Source organism: Pimephales promelas, chromosome 1 (assembly GCF_988280905.1).
Source record: "Pimephales promelas chromosome 1, fPimPro1.hap1.1, whole genome shotgun sequence".
Lineage (NCBI taxonomy): Eukaryota > Metazoa > Chordata > Actinopteri > Cypriniformes > Leuciscidae > Pimephales > Pimephales promelas.
In genome coordinates, this window is record NC_142769.1 from 51,473,890 (window position 1) to 51,489,380 (window position 15,491).

Here is a 15,491-nt window from a genome sequence, read left to right on the forward strand (position 1 = left end):
GTACAGGATGCATCTACAGAACATGTTCATAAATTATTCAATGAATAAAACAAATCCGAATAAACTACTGGTGTTTAAATGCTAATTTAGTGGATCTCACATCTTTTTTTTTACATAGTCACATTACATACAGTTCATTTCGGTCACATGGCTATTTTGTGTTTGATTTGATGTGCTTTTCAACAGTATGATCGACATTCCTGAACTTCACCCCAAACAGAAACAACATGACTGTGCTAAATAAGAATCATCTTTCTAAAAAGTGCACGTCTACTTGTGGTAAACAGAGGAAAAATGTTCACGAAAGTCTGCTGGGTTTCTGGTATTATGCAGCATTGGCGTTTCTGGAAGGTCAAACCATGTTTCATAACCTAAAGTTTGATTCTGAACAAGATTATTCTAAAGTTAGTTGTGTTTTTGTTCATTATCATCACATGGAATTAACAGCATTATCCTCACTAAAAGTAATGTTTTTAAACTTTTCATAAACTTTTATGAACTCTTTGAGAAAACATGTACATTTGATTTGGCAATACTTAAGAGATTTAAAAATGATTAAAACAAACATATCAACTTACTAACATATATATAACCTACAAACTTATTTTAGTGCATGGTTGATTTTATTATATTTGTCCAATTATTTGGCCAATTATTTACTCAATACATCTGGCATACTCCGTTTCAATAAGTGGCTATAAAAAACAGATATATATCTTTCAATGCTTAAATGTCTCTTACTTTTATAGTCATAACAAGAATGTATTATTGCGCTCAATTCTGTAAAATGTGATAATATCTGCAAATGGTGTGACTGGCCTATGTGTAAAAGTAAAATGTTATGTATATAGTTTTAAAACGGTTTACAAAACACAGTTAGCGAACAGTGCAAATCTTCCAACTCGACAAACCTTTCACTCTTTCTGAAATCCCTTTGACGTGGCAAATGATAACGTAAAACATGCGGGTCCGGTTGAGCTTTTGGAAACGTGTTTGCTGTGTTTCTGCTTGACTCTTTCTCTCTGAACAGTTTCTCTCAAACAAAAATACAAAAAAAAAAAAAGATACACTTAAGTGTATTTTGGATTTTTGAAACACTATGAAATGCTGAAAAGCCCAAATTCTCAATTTCATGCTTTTTTTTAGCAATGAAAAAAAGTGTTTTTGCCTGTAGTGTCTCAAACAATAAGTGTAGAGACCATAATTATTATGTTGAACAAGATAAAAAAAAAACTTTCTTTTTAAGAACTGAGATATCTTTTAATCTATTCCTGATAATCCTGAGATTATTATGCAATACTTAAAAAAAAACTTGGAACAATGTCTTCGTAATAATTGTGACTTAATAAATGTAAAATAATTGTGTCCCCTCTGTAAAGGAGGCATGTCTATTGAAATTAGATCTACTGACACAAGCTATTATTAGCATGCTGTTGACTTCAGGGAATTACAGCGTACATGAGTCCTGTAAACAGAGAACGGCAGTAAGCAGAAGTATTGTTTTTCATGGAAATTACAAGAAAAAATCTGCCCAGGGAATGGGATGAACGCTGGAGAAGAGAGAAGGAGCGCAGGAAAAGGGTGATAGAAGAAGGTGGAGAGAAGTTTGAGGAAGAAAACAGGAAGCTAAAATGGATCATGTCCTACAACGACAGCAGGATAGGAATGAAAGAGAGGGCAGTGAAGGACAGCGAGTGCGATAATATGGAAGTAGATGAACTTCTACAAAGGTATCATAGACAAAGTTACTCAAGCGAGATCTTCCAGACTCTATGGGAGATGAAGATGGAGAACATCCTCACGGATCTGATCCTGAGCACCGAGGATGGGATGAGCTTCCATGTTCACTCGCTCGTCTTGGCTGCGGTGAGCTCCCTCATCCAGCAAAAGCTCCAGGAGAGGGATGGAGATGAGAAGGAGATCTCGCTGAGATTGTGTCCCGAGGTTCATGGTTCAGGTTTGGCTGCAGTGGTGGAGTTCGCCTACACTGGAGCCATCGGCAATCTGAACAAAGACGGCATGCCACGGATTCAGACTGCAGCTCGTAGTCTTGGAGCTCCTAGAGTCCTGGAGATCTCCAAAGACCAGGAAGATGGAGGTAACAGGGAAGAAAAACTGAGAAAGATCTCAGCGGAGGAGCAGATGAAAGTTGGCCTGCAGTCCATGAAGGACTTATGGGCCAAGAGAGTGGGATGTGATGTCGAACTGGTTGCAGAAGGAACGGTTTTCCAAGGTAAGACACCTTGAGACATTTTAACATCCTAAATATGACTAGATGACCCACACAAATCGTAACCAGTTGTGCAAGAAAGAGTGATGCTTGCTCGTGAGTCACCAGGATGTTGCCATATGGTTGCTTCATTAGCCCCTTTCACATAGAAATCCTGGTACATTTTTTAGCTTTGAAAGTTTTAAAAAACTTTGATTTGAACAGAATAAAATGACAGTTGTTTGTCTCTCCATTTTGTCAGATGCTGGTCTTGACTATTATCCAGCTGTAGACAACAAGTAGTAGCTAGTCTTCAATGTGGTGATTTCACGCAGCCGCCATTTTGAAATCGAAAGTGAGAAGATCCCCGGAAGCACAGATAAACAACAATGCTTTCTGAATTATATATATATATATAAATTAATGTCACTTTATATAGTCTAAAGTATGAAAGAAATGTATGTACGTTTTTAGAATAACTCATTTCTATGGTACGTTAAACACAATAATAAGTACACCAACGGATGGGGTGGTGGCGCAGTGGTTAAGACACATGCCTTTGGTGTGAGAGACCCGGGTTCGAATCCACTGCGAGACACCAATGTGTCCCTGAGCAAGACACTTAACCCCTAGTTGCTCCAGAGGCATGCGACTCCGACAAAATTGTTCAAAATTGTACAATTGTACAAAAGCGTCAGAATTTTGTACGCGTCTAAATGAATAAATGTAAATCTCTCCTGTGATTAAAGAGTAACTAAACACTAAACCAACTTTTTTTAGTTAATGATCTGTAAGAATGGATCTTTATTAATACCAGTCATTGATTCGAGTAACTTTTTTGGCATTTGTTTAAAAAGTGTTCTATTTCTACAATATATGGTGTAAAAATGTCTTAGTGCTGCCCTCTTCAGGTTGAACGGTGGCTACTGCAGTTGAATTTTCCTATTGGATGTTTGCGGTGGTACATGACACAGCGGTTGTTGGTGACATACGCAAGTTCTATACAAAGAGTTGCGTCTCAGGTGCACGCCCCCCTCTGCTGGGCTCTGCCCACTTTTCCAGCATTTTTCAAATATTGCCAGTGGGTGGAGTCAGGCTCTGACCAGGGGTTTAGTTACCCTTTAAAGGCGGCACCGGTTTACATCCCACCAGATCCTCACTTTCGATTTCAAAATAACGGCTGCGTGAAATCAGCGTATAGTGAAGGACAGAGGTACAAAGGCAAAATGACAGTTGTGTTAATGACAAATTAAATATTTTAAATGATTATAAAATTACATTTCAATAGTGTCCATGAACAGAAAAAGTAGCATCTTTAAAATACTAGATCTTTTGCCCTAATGAAGCTCACAGGGTGCTACTGGCAGCCAGCAGCGACTACTTCAGAGGCATGTTTACCAGCGGTATGAAGGAGAGCCGGCAGGAGTCCGTGTCTCTGCTGTTAGTCGGAGCCGGAGAGCTTGAGCCCCTCCTGAACTGGGCCTACAGCGGCACCCTGATGCTCGGATGGGGCTGCGTGTTCGACCTCGCCTCTACCTCCCTCCAGCTTCAGATTCAGCCTGCCATCTCGTTCTGCCTTGAGTTCTTGGAGCAAGAAATGGATGTCCTCAACTGCCTGGACGTGGCGTCTTTCGCAGAGGCTTACGGGATGACGGGGCTGATGGAGCTGGCTGAGGATTTTATCCTGAGACACTTCCAAGAAGTATCTGCCACCCCAAAGTTTCGGGACCTCCCGGCCGAGAAGCTTCTGGCGTTCCTCCGATGCGACGCGCTGTCCACTCCATCGGAGCTGGCTGTTTTCCGAGCGGTCGTCACTTGGGTGGAGGCCGATCCCAATGAACGGCTCCCGCAGGCCGAAGAGCTAATGCAAGCAGTGCGTTTTTCATTCATGACCTTCCGAGAATTTCGAGAAGTGCGCGCTGTAAACCTGCGCATGGAATGCAGTGGAGAATTTGAGGTTGAACTCTACAAATCGGCACTAGAGGAGTTTGGCATTGGCATCTCTGACCGTGTGCAACCACGTGTGCGTCACCCCAAAGACGCCCTGGTTTTGGTTGGAGGCGATCAGCTGAATCCAGACATGGATCAACGACTTCCCAGCAGGCAGCTCTGGTTTGTTAACTCTCTGAGAAGTGGAATAGGCCTTGTGAAGGAGATAGAGTGGAGAATGCTGGGAGAAATGCCAGATCGGGCCAGATTTAGACATGGTGTTGGGGTCCATGATGGTCAACTGTATGTTGCTGGCGGATGCCACTTTTACACAAAGTATGACGTCATGAGATCGGTTTACAGGTAAAGTAATGCATGCTTGAAGACCTCACAAAATTCAAAGTCCAATTATGTGGCCTGACTTATCATACCATACCTAAAAACATGTGAAACACAGAATTTGCATTGCATCGCAGGTTTTCAACTAAAAACAATTTTAACTAATATATTTTAACTAAGGTCTTCAACTAATCTTTTTAACCTAGCTTTTAGTTAAAGCTGCAGTCCGACGTTTTTCCTCTTTGTCGCCATCTCTGTTTGAAATCTGCAATTGCAGTCTTTCGTGGAATTATCAACTTTACGTGAGTTGTGCTTCGACACCCTCGACACGGCACAGCGTGGATGAACACAGTGTTTGAGGAGAGTGTGTGTGTGTGTGTGTGTCAGTCGCCACCAGTGTGGATGGCATTCACAATCACAGATTATTATTTTTGAAAGTATGACCAACATAAGAGTTTTCACCGGAAAATGTCTGAACGAGTAGGTAACATCTACTTTTGTTCTGGTTCTGAAATTGCAGTAAATCGCGCTGATTAAATCTAACAATCGCTTATAAGTTATCATATCACGCAAAACCGTGCAAACTATACTTTGTTCTCAAATTGTTAATGTTATGACTAATACGTGACTACATGTAATGTCCTTCCGAAATTAGTTTTCGCACAGGCCGGTTGCAGTCTCTTTTTTCCTGTTTTTCAATCCGAAGTCCGAACGAAATCTGTATTTTCTGTCGTCACTGGTGATCGTCGTCTGAACCTTTCTGGATCCGCCATCAAATAGATACGTTGAATTATATAATTTGCTGTATGGAAAGGCTATAAATCTCCACCTCCAGCATCCTCACGCGCAATATAGCGTATACTAGCTGAGACTCTTCTTAATGTGTGCAAATGTGAGTGTACAGATGTGACGTCATGACGCAAAGACATACTTGAATCTCCCGCGTAAATCCACCACTTCAATTAAAAGCATTATTACAAGCTTACCGCTCTGAATCGAGCTACGGCAAGCAGAGAGTTCCCAGATAGCAAACTGACATTGAATCAACGTGGAAATATGACATCGAAACAACGTTGATCTGACATTGTTTTGCTCATCGAATTAACGTTGAACCAACGTCAGACGCGTCAATCTTTCAAAACTAACGGAAAATCAACTTGAAATCAACGCGTTGTTTCAACGTTATGAAAGCAAACCAATTTTCGATTTTCATTTAGCTTTGAAGAATTCCGCGTCTGACGTTGGTTCAACGTTAATTCGATGAGCAAAATCAACGTTGTTTCAATGTCATGAGAGACGTCGTTTCCACGTTGATTCAATGTCAGTTTGCTGTCTGGGTTTTGAACACGGGCTGGTTATGTATTTTCTCAAATATGTATTTTGGATCATTTTTAACTGCGGACTGCAGCTTTAAGTGCATTGTACATTGTAGATATAATGTTCTCTCTTTCAGTTTTCACTATTTGAATCCTTTCTACACTGACCTAACTATACTGTAATGTGAGGGGTCCAAGAGCATGTGGTCTTACCTTCATATGTGTCTATATACATGAATGTCTTACTGTTTTTAGTTAACTGTGAACCACTTTGGGCAACAACGTTGCTATTTAATGTGCTATATAAATAATGTATGCTGTATTTGTTCACTTTAATTTCACCTGTTCTCACTTTTTGGTCTGCATCAACAGGTACGACCCTATGCGAGACCATTGGAAAAGGCTGGCTGACCTCCTGGAACTAAGGAGTAACTTTACGCTGGTGGTGAGTGGAGACGCCCTGTATGCTGTCGGAGGAGACAAAGACATCCACACAAATCTCGACAGCGTGGAAAAATACTCACTGGAAACAGATTCCTGGAGGTAGGAGAACAACTGAAAACAGGATAAAAGAGCAAGCTAAATCAAGATTAGTAATGATTAACTGTTATTGTGAAAATAAAAATGCATGCACAGAATGAATGAACTGACTGACACCTAGTGGCTCTCAGGAGCACAACATATGGAGAATCTTTGGACAATCATTTGATTTTCCAGTCCAAAGTCAAATGGCATTGCTTATTTTCAGCTTTGTCTCAGGCTTTTCTCTATTACAATTAATCGGGGGAAATAAAACATAGGCACAAATGAGTCAATATCCTTTTCTGTTCTGTGGTACAGCTTCACCCATCCTTTGGACCAAGCCTTAAGCGGTCACGCTGCCGTCGTCTGGGGAGGTGAAATCTTCATCTCTGGAGGCTTCAACTGCAAGTACCAATGCCTGCTGTCGATGTTCCTCTACCACCCGGTGAGAGGAACCACATACCTCGCTGACATGACCCACGACCGGGCCCAGCACTGCATGGAGAGCATGAGGAACCATTTCTATGTGGCTGGCGGGGTCTGCAACCTTAATACGTACTACACCAACCAGCTGGTCTGCGAGATGTACGACCCGGTACACGACACCTGGACGGTGTTCACTCCTCTCCCCGTTCCCCACGTCGGCGCGGCCTCTGCTGTCCTGGAGGAGAGGCTGTATATTCTCGGGGGTTATTGCCGGGAGGACTATACAGAGGCGAGACGCACTGACCGCTATGACCCTGTGACTCAGAGATGGGACAGCATGGGAAAGATCCCTGGTCCCGTCACTGACGTGTGCGCGTGCCTCCTTCATCTACCTGAGCACATCAGGAAATGAGAAAAACGTGTGTTGCTTTATTTAGGGAGCTGCCTTGTAGGGCGAATTTTCTCTCAAATGAAGACATATGTACGGAAGCCCTGAACCGCAACCTAAAAAAAAAAAAAAATCAGTAAAAAAAAAAAAATCTGTAAAAAAAAAAAAAATCTGTAAAAAAAAAAAAAAATCTAGCATTTCGAGATTAAAGTCGAAATGTTTCGAGATTAAAGTCGAAATGTTTCGAGATTAAAGTCGAAATGTTTCGAGATTAAAGTCGAAATGTTTCGAGATTAAAGTCGAAATGTTTCGAGATTAAAGTCGGAATGTTTCGAGATTAAAGTCGGAATGTTTCGAGATTAAAGTCGGAATGTTTCGAGATTAAAGTCGGAATGTTTCGAGATTAAAGTCGGAATGTTTCGAGATTAAAGTCGGAATGTTTCGAGATTAAAGTCGGAATGTTTCGAGATTAAAGTCGAAATGTTTCGAGATTAAAGTCGGAATGTTTCGAGATTAAAGTCGGAATGTTTCGAGATTAAAGTCGGAATGTTTCGAGATTAAAGTCGGAATGTTTTGAGATTAAAGTCGAAATGTTTCGAGATTAAAGTCGAAATGTTTCGAGATTAAAGTCGAAACATTGTGCATTCATAACAGTGCACGTCCACTGGCTCAGAGCGCGCGCGTGTGCGTGTGAAGTCGAACTACCATGGATAAACCCAAAATAGTAGCTTTTTACTTTTATCTGGGCTTTCAACAAAATTCTACACACGTCACACGTGCTAGTGTCAGTGTTTCTGAGGTGTTTTCGTGCTCGTCTAGTCAACACTATCTGGGTCGACGAGAACACAACAGTAACTGTTCGGTCTCCCTCTTCAACGTAAATACGCTCTGGATACATTTTAAGTGCATCATTCTGTATCCAATCATTTGGCCGGATCCTGTGATTTCCTAAGATTTAATAACCACTTTAATCTCGAAACATTTCGACTTTAATCTCGAAACATTTCGACTTTAATCTCGAAACATTTCGACTTTACTCTCGAAACATTTCGACTTTAATCTCAAAACATTTCAACTTTAATCTCGAAATTCTAGATTTTTTTTTTTTTTTTTACAGATTTTTTTTTTTTTACAGATTTTTTTTTTTGACTTTTTTTTTTTTTTGACTCTTTTTTTTTTTTTTTAGGTTGCGGTTCAGGGCTTCCGTACATATGAGCAGCAAGTCTGATTGTCAAATAAAAGTCCTTGCATGAAGACATTTTATAATTCATTTGAATCATAAATATTTGAACTATTTTTATTTAGACATATTGCTATACAACCATTAAAAAGTATTTCTGTTCCTTGAAATAAAATATGAAAAATCGATTTTATTTTGAATAAAATGCATTTTATTTTTCAATAAAAAAACTAATTTTGAATAAATTAGGCTGCATAAAGCTGAAAAACTATACAGACATTACAAAAAGAAAAACGAATAAATCAACAATCAAAAATACTAAAACTTGAAAAAAAAAATGTAAACAGAAACTAGAAACAAATTAAAACATTAAAAAAGCTGTACTATAATAAAATAACATGCACAATACATAACAAAAATAACTAAAAAATAATCAAATTAGTCAAGGCGACTATAAAAGACACCATTTTCCAGCCCGATCTCATGAAAGTTCGTATCTATGGCACGAATGTAATTTCTCGTGGCATTTGTATGCCAAAAACAGTTTTTGCGTGTATATGGCGCGTGATTTTCGCGTACATATGATACGCACTTTTTTGCGTATAATACGCACGAACTCACCACCCCCCTCCCCCCTAAACCTAACCCAGGGTTTTTTAGTGCGTACCATATACACGAAAAAAACACTTTTGCCGTATAAATGCCACGAGAAATGACACTCGTGGTATAGATACGCATCTTCATGAGACTGTGTTGCATTTTCCAGTCCTGTCAGTCCTGCCACAAACTCCATTTCGTGAATGTCTAAGTTCAGCAGTTCATTTTAATGTACTCACTCAAAATGGTTCAAATGCTTTAATCCTTTGGAACAGTGAGAATAAACCCAGCTAACAAAGTTAGGTTCTGAGAACGTTTTTCTAACGTTCCATTTTGGTTGTGGGAACGTTAATTTAAAATGTTCTAAAAACGTGGAAATGTCCAGTTTGCTTAACGTTGCTGGAACGGTGTCTTAATGTTTGCAGAACGTTTCTGGAACGTTAGCATAATGTTGTTAGAACGTTATCCTAAGGTTAGCATAATGTTGCTGGAACGTTATGAGAACGTTTATCAAACACAAATAACGTGATAAAGACGTTGCGATAACGTTGTTCTAAGAACGTTTTTTATCAACGTAATGAGAACGTTCATCAAATACAAATAACGTGATAAAGACGTTCCAAGAACGTTGTTCTAAGAACGTTTTCTTTCAACGTTACAAGAACATTATATGAACGTTCCGAAAACAATATTTTAATAACGTTTTGTCCTAACATTTACACAACTTTTAAAGAACGTTAGTGAATGTTCTGGGAACGTTCCCTGTTAGATGGGAAAATCCTCAGTGGATAAGGTGGATATTTACCTACGATCCGACGAATCCACATCTTCAAATGTTTCTTATGTTCTGTCAGCGAAGACTTTACTGTTGATCACCGCCTGTATGTGGTGTTTGTACTGTAAATGACTCTGTGCTGCAGGATAAGGTAAGATATACTTAACAGTAATCGAAAACAGTAAATGTATCGCAAAGTACCATGACATTACCATATGTATCATGAATTCTGTGATTATGAATTAGCTAATCACTATACTTTATCTTGGTAGTACTGCCACTTTACATTTTCCCATAAATGATCTAGTTCTGTGTCGTGTTATTTCTAGAGGTGATTTGAAATCCAATAGAAATGTAAAATGTTGCTCTTGAATGTTTTAGTAGGCCTACAGCATGTATTTACAAAAGCTATGCAGACCTACCTCTTTTACTTGAACAGAGGCCTGTGACCAGTATTTTAACTTCTGTCCATCTATGTATTCATATAACATGGTCTTGATAGGTTGATTTAAATGTTTTGGTGCGTGTATGTTGTTGTAAAATCTGCCTCAAAAGTAAAAATGCACAATGACACTTTTAGTAAATGTTTTGAATTTGTGCATTACAGGCTCAAAATGACAAATATTTATTGCTTTTATTGTGAGCATACATGAAACATATAGCGTTAATGTGACGTTCACATAGCCTAAATAAGAATATGCATGACCTTATGTATTTTATATGAACTGTATGTTAAAAGACATGCATTTGTAGGAAGCTACGGTAGTTCTCTTTTTTATCATGATTCTCTATTTTGTCATGCATGATAGAAGACGCAGTGTCTCGTTCCCCTACTCAGGGAACCATGGTTACATAATGTCTTCAAGGAGCAGTTTATTCTGATGAAATAAACAAATATTTTGGCTAAAAATTTAACAGAATCATTGATTTATTTACTATTTTGGTAATGCATTGCAATGATTTTTATTTTGTTGATTATGCTGAATAGAAAATAAAGAGAACAATAATTTAGACTGGTGATAGACTTGAAGGATAAAGCTGGAGGAAAGGTTTTAAGAAAAAACATACATCTAAAAATGTAAATAAAACACCCATGCTACCATCTCAGGATTTCCCCTACACAGTATACATTTTTTACACCAATATGAGTGGTTTGTAGCCTACAACATAATGGAAATTCACTTGTGCAATTCTAGAAAGTTTTGTATTGACTAGTCAAATCTGAGTACTTGCGTTTCTGTTTTTTTCCTCAGAGATAAGCCGTAAATCTCATGACCGATATAAAAACTCCAAATTCTTAATCATTAACCAAGGGCAGCTCTATACAAATAAGAAGCACAGCGACTCATCTCTTTAGCAACAGACCAACGGTCATCATGGCTTTATTTCAGATCTTCTTCATCTCGATAATAAGTTCCTGCGTGCCACAGGATGCGGATATTATTACTCCTGTGGTGAATATCTTCTCTGAGCTGAAGGAGCTTCAAGCCTCCATTGATGGACTGAGAACGGATCTGAACTCGGCTAAAAATGAACTCGAGGAGCAGAAAATCTTGATTCAGGACCTGCGGAAACAGGTTAAGGGTAAATTCTCCAATTTTGGGGGGTTTGGATACAGTATCTTGACATTGTTTTAACTTTGCAGTTATCACCATTTAGCATGAACACAAGCATTTACTTACATTTCCTTGTGGAAATACTCTTCTCCACACACAGAGAGTCCAAAAGTGGCATTCACTGCGTCCATGTCGGCAACAGAGAGTACAAACCGGGGGCCTTTTAGTATGGAGACCAGACTCATCTTCGATAAAGTCCTAACCAACGTTGGTGATGCATACAACCCTGTCACAGGTAACTGCATATTCAGTAACAAACAAACAAACTCAATACTTTGTAATCTCGAGATCCTTGCTTTGCTCTGCTCTTATGTATTTTTAATGCTCCAGATTTGGTCACTGCTTTCTTCTATATAATAAAATGTGACTATAATATCTGCTGCAGGAGTCTTCACAGCACCTGTTAAAGGTGTGTATTACTTCAGGTACTCAGGCTCCGCGTTTTCCGCCCATGATATGGGTCTGAGCATCTTTAAAGGCACAGCACGATTTGTGTCTTCATACGAATATAATTCTGGGGAGCGCAACGACCAAATGTCCAATGGAGCCGTGATGGAGCTGGATGTTGGAGAGGAGGTTCACGTGAAGCTGTGGATCAGATGCTGGATCTTCGTGGATCGACGTTACAACTATTCCACTTTCACAGGCTACCTGCTTTACCCTCAGGATTCTGCTTCTGTATAATTTAATGAAGTGAATTATTTAGCAATATGTCAAAAAGAACTGTTTAAAAGTCCTGAAATTGTATCATGTTTCTTCAATGTGAATGAATTTAATTCAACAGGTTACTATTTCCGATATACAGACAAAAAGAAGTGTTCCTCTATTTCTTAAAGGGCACCTATTATGCCCCTTTTTACAAGATGTAATATTGGTCTTGGGTGTCCCCAGAATGTATTTGTGAAGTTTCAGCTCAAAATACCCCACAGTTAATTTATTATAACTATTTAAAAATGTCATTTTTGGGGCCTGCTTAAAAATGAGCCGTTTTGATGTATACCACCTTAAATGCAACTGAGCTGCATATCCCCGTCCTGCCTTTCGATGAGGGCGTAACTTAATACCTATGTCAGTCGGTACTGAGAGAGTGAGAGAAACCGCTGTTTTGAATGTCATTCAGCGTACGTTTGAATCGGAATATATAGTACGAAGAGAGGAATCCAGTTACTCACGCCGCCTCGAGGTCATCGACCTCAAAGACCGCCAAAGGACGTCAGCCATTCACGCTGTTCTGATCGAACGTCAGCCAATCAGGCTGTTCTGATCTGCTCGATTGCAGACCCTTGTATCCTGAGCATCCTGGGTTCCACCTGTGTCTTGAAGAAACAGAGAACGTCAGCTCCTCATGCTGTTCTGAGCTGCTCACCTGTAGACTCTCGCATCCCGAGTATTCGGAGTCCCACCGCTGTCCAAAAGAGACAGAGAACGTCAGCCACTCACACTGTTCTGAGCGAATATGTTGAATGTAACACACTTATTTCAGACTGATCTCATGAAGTAGCGTGTGTATGACACGCCAATTCGTATTTCCATTTTTGGCGCGCTATCAACATGCATAATCGCTTTTCAGCGTGTTTATGAATGCCGTTGACTTAACGTTATATAAATATATGACTTACCTCAACCCTGTCCCTAAACCTACCCGTCACTGGGGTTAATAGTCTTCCCCTACCATCCTAGGAAAAAAAATATCGCTCCCCAGATGTAGAACTACATTTGCTTTGTTTCGCTCTGACATTTGACGGCGTGTACAGACACGCGGAATCACTCGGACATTAATGGCGTAGACATACAGCGGATACACGCGAATAGCTCAAAATGCGTAGAGATAACTTTTGCGTAAACATACACGCCACTTGTCACGCCATGTTGCTTATTTAAGCCAAGTTTTCTTTGTCATCCAATAAGAAATATTTTTTTGACATCCCTTCTCAACAAACACTGAGATTTTGATTTAAGTCGGTATACTGAATTGTACTGTAATATATCACAATATCGAGTAAACTTCTTAATAAACTGAATGCACACAGTAGGAAGAAGTATTTTTCTTTTATTTTTGCTTATTCTAGAAGCGAACTGGCTAAAGCTGAGAACATTGTGTGTTTTTAAAGACTACAACATGTATAAGCAATGCATTATCCAGGGCTTAAAAAAAATACAATCGGTTCACTCCGAGCAGAATCAGTATTTTAACATATCAATAATATTTTAACAGTTTATGCGTTCTTTCTTAAACAGTGTCGTTCTGAAAACGGTTTAATTAGGAAAAAAAATACTGGTTAATAAAACAAATGAATTGCCTACATTTTATACCAGAGCTTGTGACTAAACCTCGTAACTCGATGGACAGTAGCTCCACCCGCCTCAATCCTGAATTAAGTCTTGCACACATCTTGTTTCCAGTGCAAGGGTAAATCAAGAACTGGTTATTTTAATCAATACCACATTTTCTTTATTCAAAATAAAGTTCAAAATTTAATTTTTGCAGAGCGGAAATCTAGTCATAGCCCACACAGCTTGTGCATAACACTTCTCTTTTATAACACATGCTTTTTCCCAAATATATTAAACAACGGTAAAAACTGTTCTCTAGTAACCTGCAATTTCGGTAGTTTCTAAACACACCATGCTGTATATAACCTGATATGGTAATATATCCTTGGATAAACTCCTGCGTTCCAACAGCTAATGCCAGCACACTGCCTTGCGACTTACAGAGGAGGATTTTGACAATTGAATGCAGGTATTTCACTCACGTCGGATCATGCGTCAAAGTCAGATTTGCTACAATTTGAATTCATGATTGGTTGACTGCTGAATTCTACGGAGGCGTATTGCATTCACTTGAAGAAAAAAAAAATCTACTCTGTTTTTCTGAATTAACGAGTTAATTTTTCATGAGAAAAAAAAATTTGCTCTGTTTTTCTGAATTAATGAGTTAATTTTTCATGAGAAAAAAGTTTTTGCTCTGTTTTTCTGAATTAACGAGTTAATTTTTCATGGAATTTTTTTTTTTTGCTCTGTTTTTCTGAATTAATGAGTTAATTTTTCATGAGAAAAAATTTTTTTTGCTCTGTTTTTCTGAATTAACGAGTTAATTTTTCATGAGAAAAAAGTTTTTCTCTGTTTTTCTGAATTAATGAGTTAATTTTTCATGAGAAAATATTTTTTCTCTGTTTTTCTGAATTAATGAGTTAATTTTTCGTGAGAAAATATTTTTTGCTCTGTTTTTCTGAATTAACGAGTTAATTTTTCATGGAATTTTTTTGCTCTGTTTTTCTGAATTAACGAGTTAATTCAGAAAAAAACAGAGCAAAAACTTTTTTTCTCACGAAAAATTAACTTATTAATTCAGAAAAACAGAGAAAAAATATTTTCTCATGAAAAATTAACTCATTAATTCAGAAAAACAGAGAAAAACTTTTTTCTCATGAAAAATTAACTCGTGAATTCAGAAAAAAAGAGCAAAAAAAAAATTTTCTCATGAAAAATTAACTCATCAATTCAGAAAAACAGAGAAAAAAAATTTTCTCATGAAAAATTAACTCATTAATTCAGAAAAACAGAGCAATTTTTTTTTCTCATGAAAAATTAACTCATTAATTCAGAAAAACAGAGTAGATTTTTTTTCTTCATGTGAATGCAATACGCCTCCGTAGAATTCAAATCTTAAAAAGAACGATAAAATGACGTTATTAACTGGTTAATGTTATTTTCAAATAAGCGTTTCTGTTCAAAATGTTTCAACTTGAAGCGTTGTCTTATAAATTATGGAAAATTCGGGGGAGGGCGGGAAAGAGTTAATACTGAAACCATTGCCTTGCTGTGTGTATTGTAGGGCTGGGCGACATTTTTTTAGTTTTTCCGCGATAAATATTGCAATATGAAAAAATGTCACCAGATGATTTTAATAGCTCTATTTGTAAATAATTAATCATCCAAGGATAATTGGGTTGGTTGATTGTGTAGGGGAGTGCATCTGCATAGAAAATAATAAACAAATTACAAGCATAGAAAAATATAATAGAGCAAAGATACAAATTAAAAATAAGCAATGATTTATGGTTTTTTTGGGTTACTCTAACCGTCTTTAGGTACATAAATTGAATAATAAAATGTAAAATAACACTGCATAGTCTTCACTGTTTAAATTAAATATAATTAATATAATTAATTCAATTTATGTTAAAGCTA

At 38.1% G+C, this 15,491-nt stretch overlaps 2 protein-coding genes across 2 annotated transcripts; both read left to right on the forward strand.

The window, feature by feature from the left end:
* Nucleotides 1-1,391: 1,391 nt before the first annotated feature.
* LOC120461212 (kelch-like protein 33) lies at nucleotides 1,392-7,379 on the forward strand. The gene is made up of 4 exons (XM_039649368.2): nucleotides 1,392-2,233; nucleotides 3,556-4,501; nucleotides 6,166-6,336; nucleotides 6,634-7,379. Exons 1-4 carry the CDS (start codon nucleotides 1,507-1,509, stop codon nucleotides 7,151-7,153), a joined length of 2,364 nt encoding a protein of 787 aa, XP_039505302.2. The 5' UTR covers nucleotides 1,392-1,506; the 3' UTR covers nucleotides 7,154-7,379.
* A 3,631-nt stretch (nucleotides 7,380-11,010) lies between these two features.
* On the forward strand, nucleotides 11,011-13,329 carry cbln11 (cerebellin 11). Its single transcript, XM_039649409.2, has 3 exons — nucleotides 11,011-11,265; nucleotides 11,398-11,532; nucleotides 11,683-13,329. Exons 1-3 carry the CDS (start codon nucleotides 11,058-11,060, stop codon nucleotides 11,979-11,981), a joined length of 642 nt encoding a protein of 213 aa, XP_039505343.1. The 5' UTR covers nucleotides 11,011-11,057; the 3' UTR covers nucleotides 11,982-13,329.
* The last annotated feature ends 2,162 nt before the right edge of the window (nucleotides 13,330-15,491 follow it).

What these genes read in the sequence shown, in the direction of transcription:
- LOC120461212 (XM_039649368.2), top strand. Translation starts at nt 1,507, where the DNA reads ATGGAAATTACAAGAAAAAATCTGCCCAGGGAATGGGATGAACGCTGG. An exon ending in AGAAGGAACGGTTTTCCAAG is followed by an intron (nt 2,234 to 3,555) that starts GTAAGACACCTT and finishes GCCCTAATGAAG; the next exon opens with CTCACAGGGTGCTACTGGCA. An exon ending in CTGGAAACAGATTCCTGGAG is followed by an intron (nt 6,337 to 6,633) that starts GTAGGAGAACAA and finishes TCTGTGGTACAG; the next exon opens with CTTCACCCATCCTTTGGACC.
- cbln11 (XM_039649409.2), top strand. Translation starts at nt 11,058, where the DNA reads ATGGCTTTATTTCAGATCTTCTTCATCTCGATAATAAGTTCCTGCGTG. An exon ending in CCTGCGGAAACAGGTTAAGG is followed by an intron (nt 11,266 to 11,397) that starts GTAAATTCTCCA and finishes CTCCACACACAG; the next exon opens with AGAGTCCAAAAGTGGCATTC. An exon ending in TGCATACAACCCTGTCACAG is followed by an intron (nt 11,533 to 11,682) that starts GTAACTGCATAT and finishes TATCTGCTGCAG; the next exon opens with GAGTCTTCACAGCACCTGTT.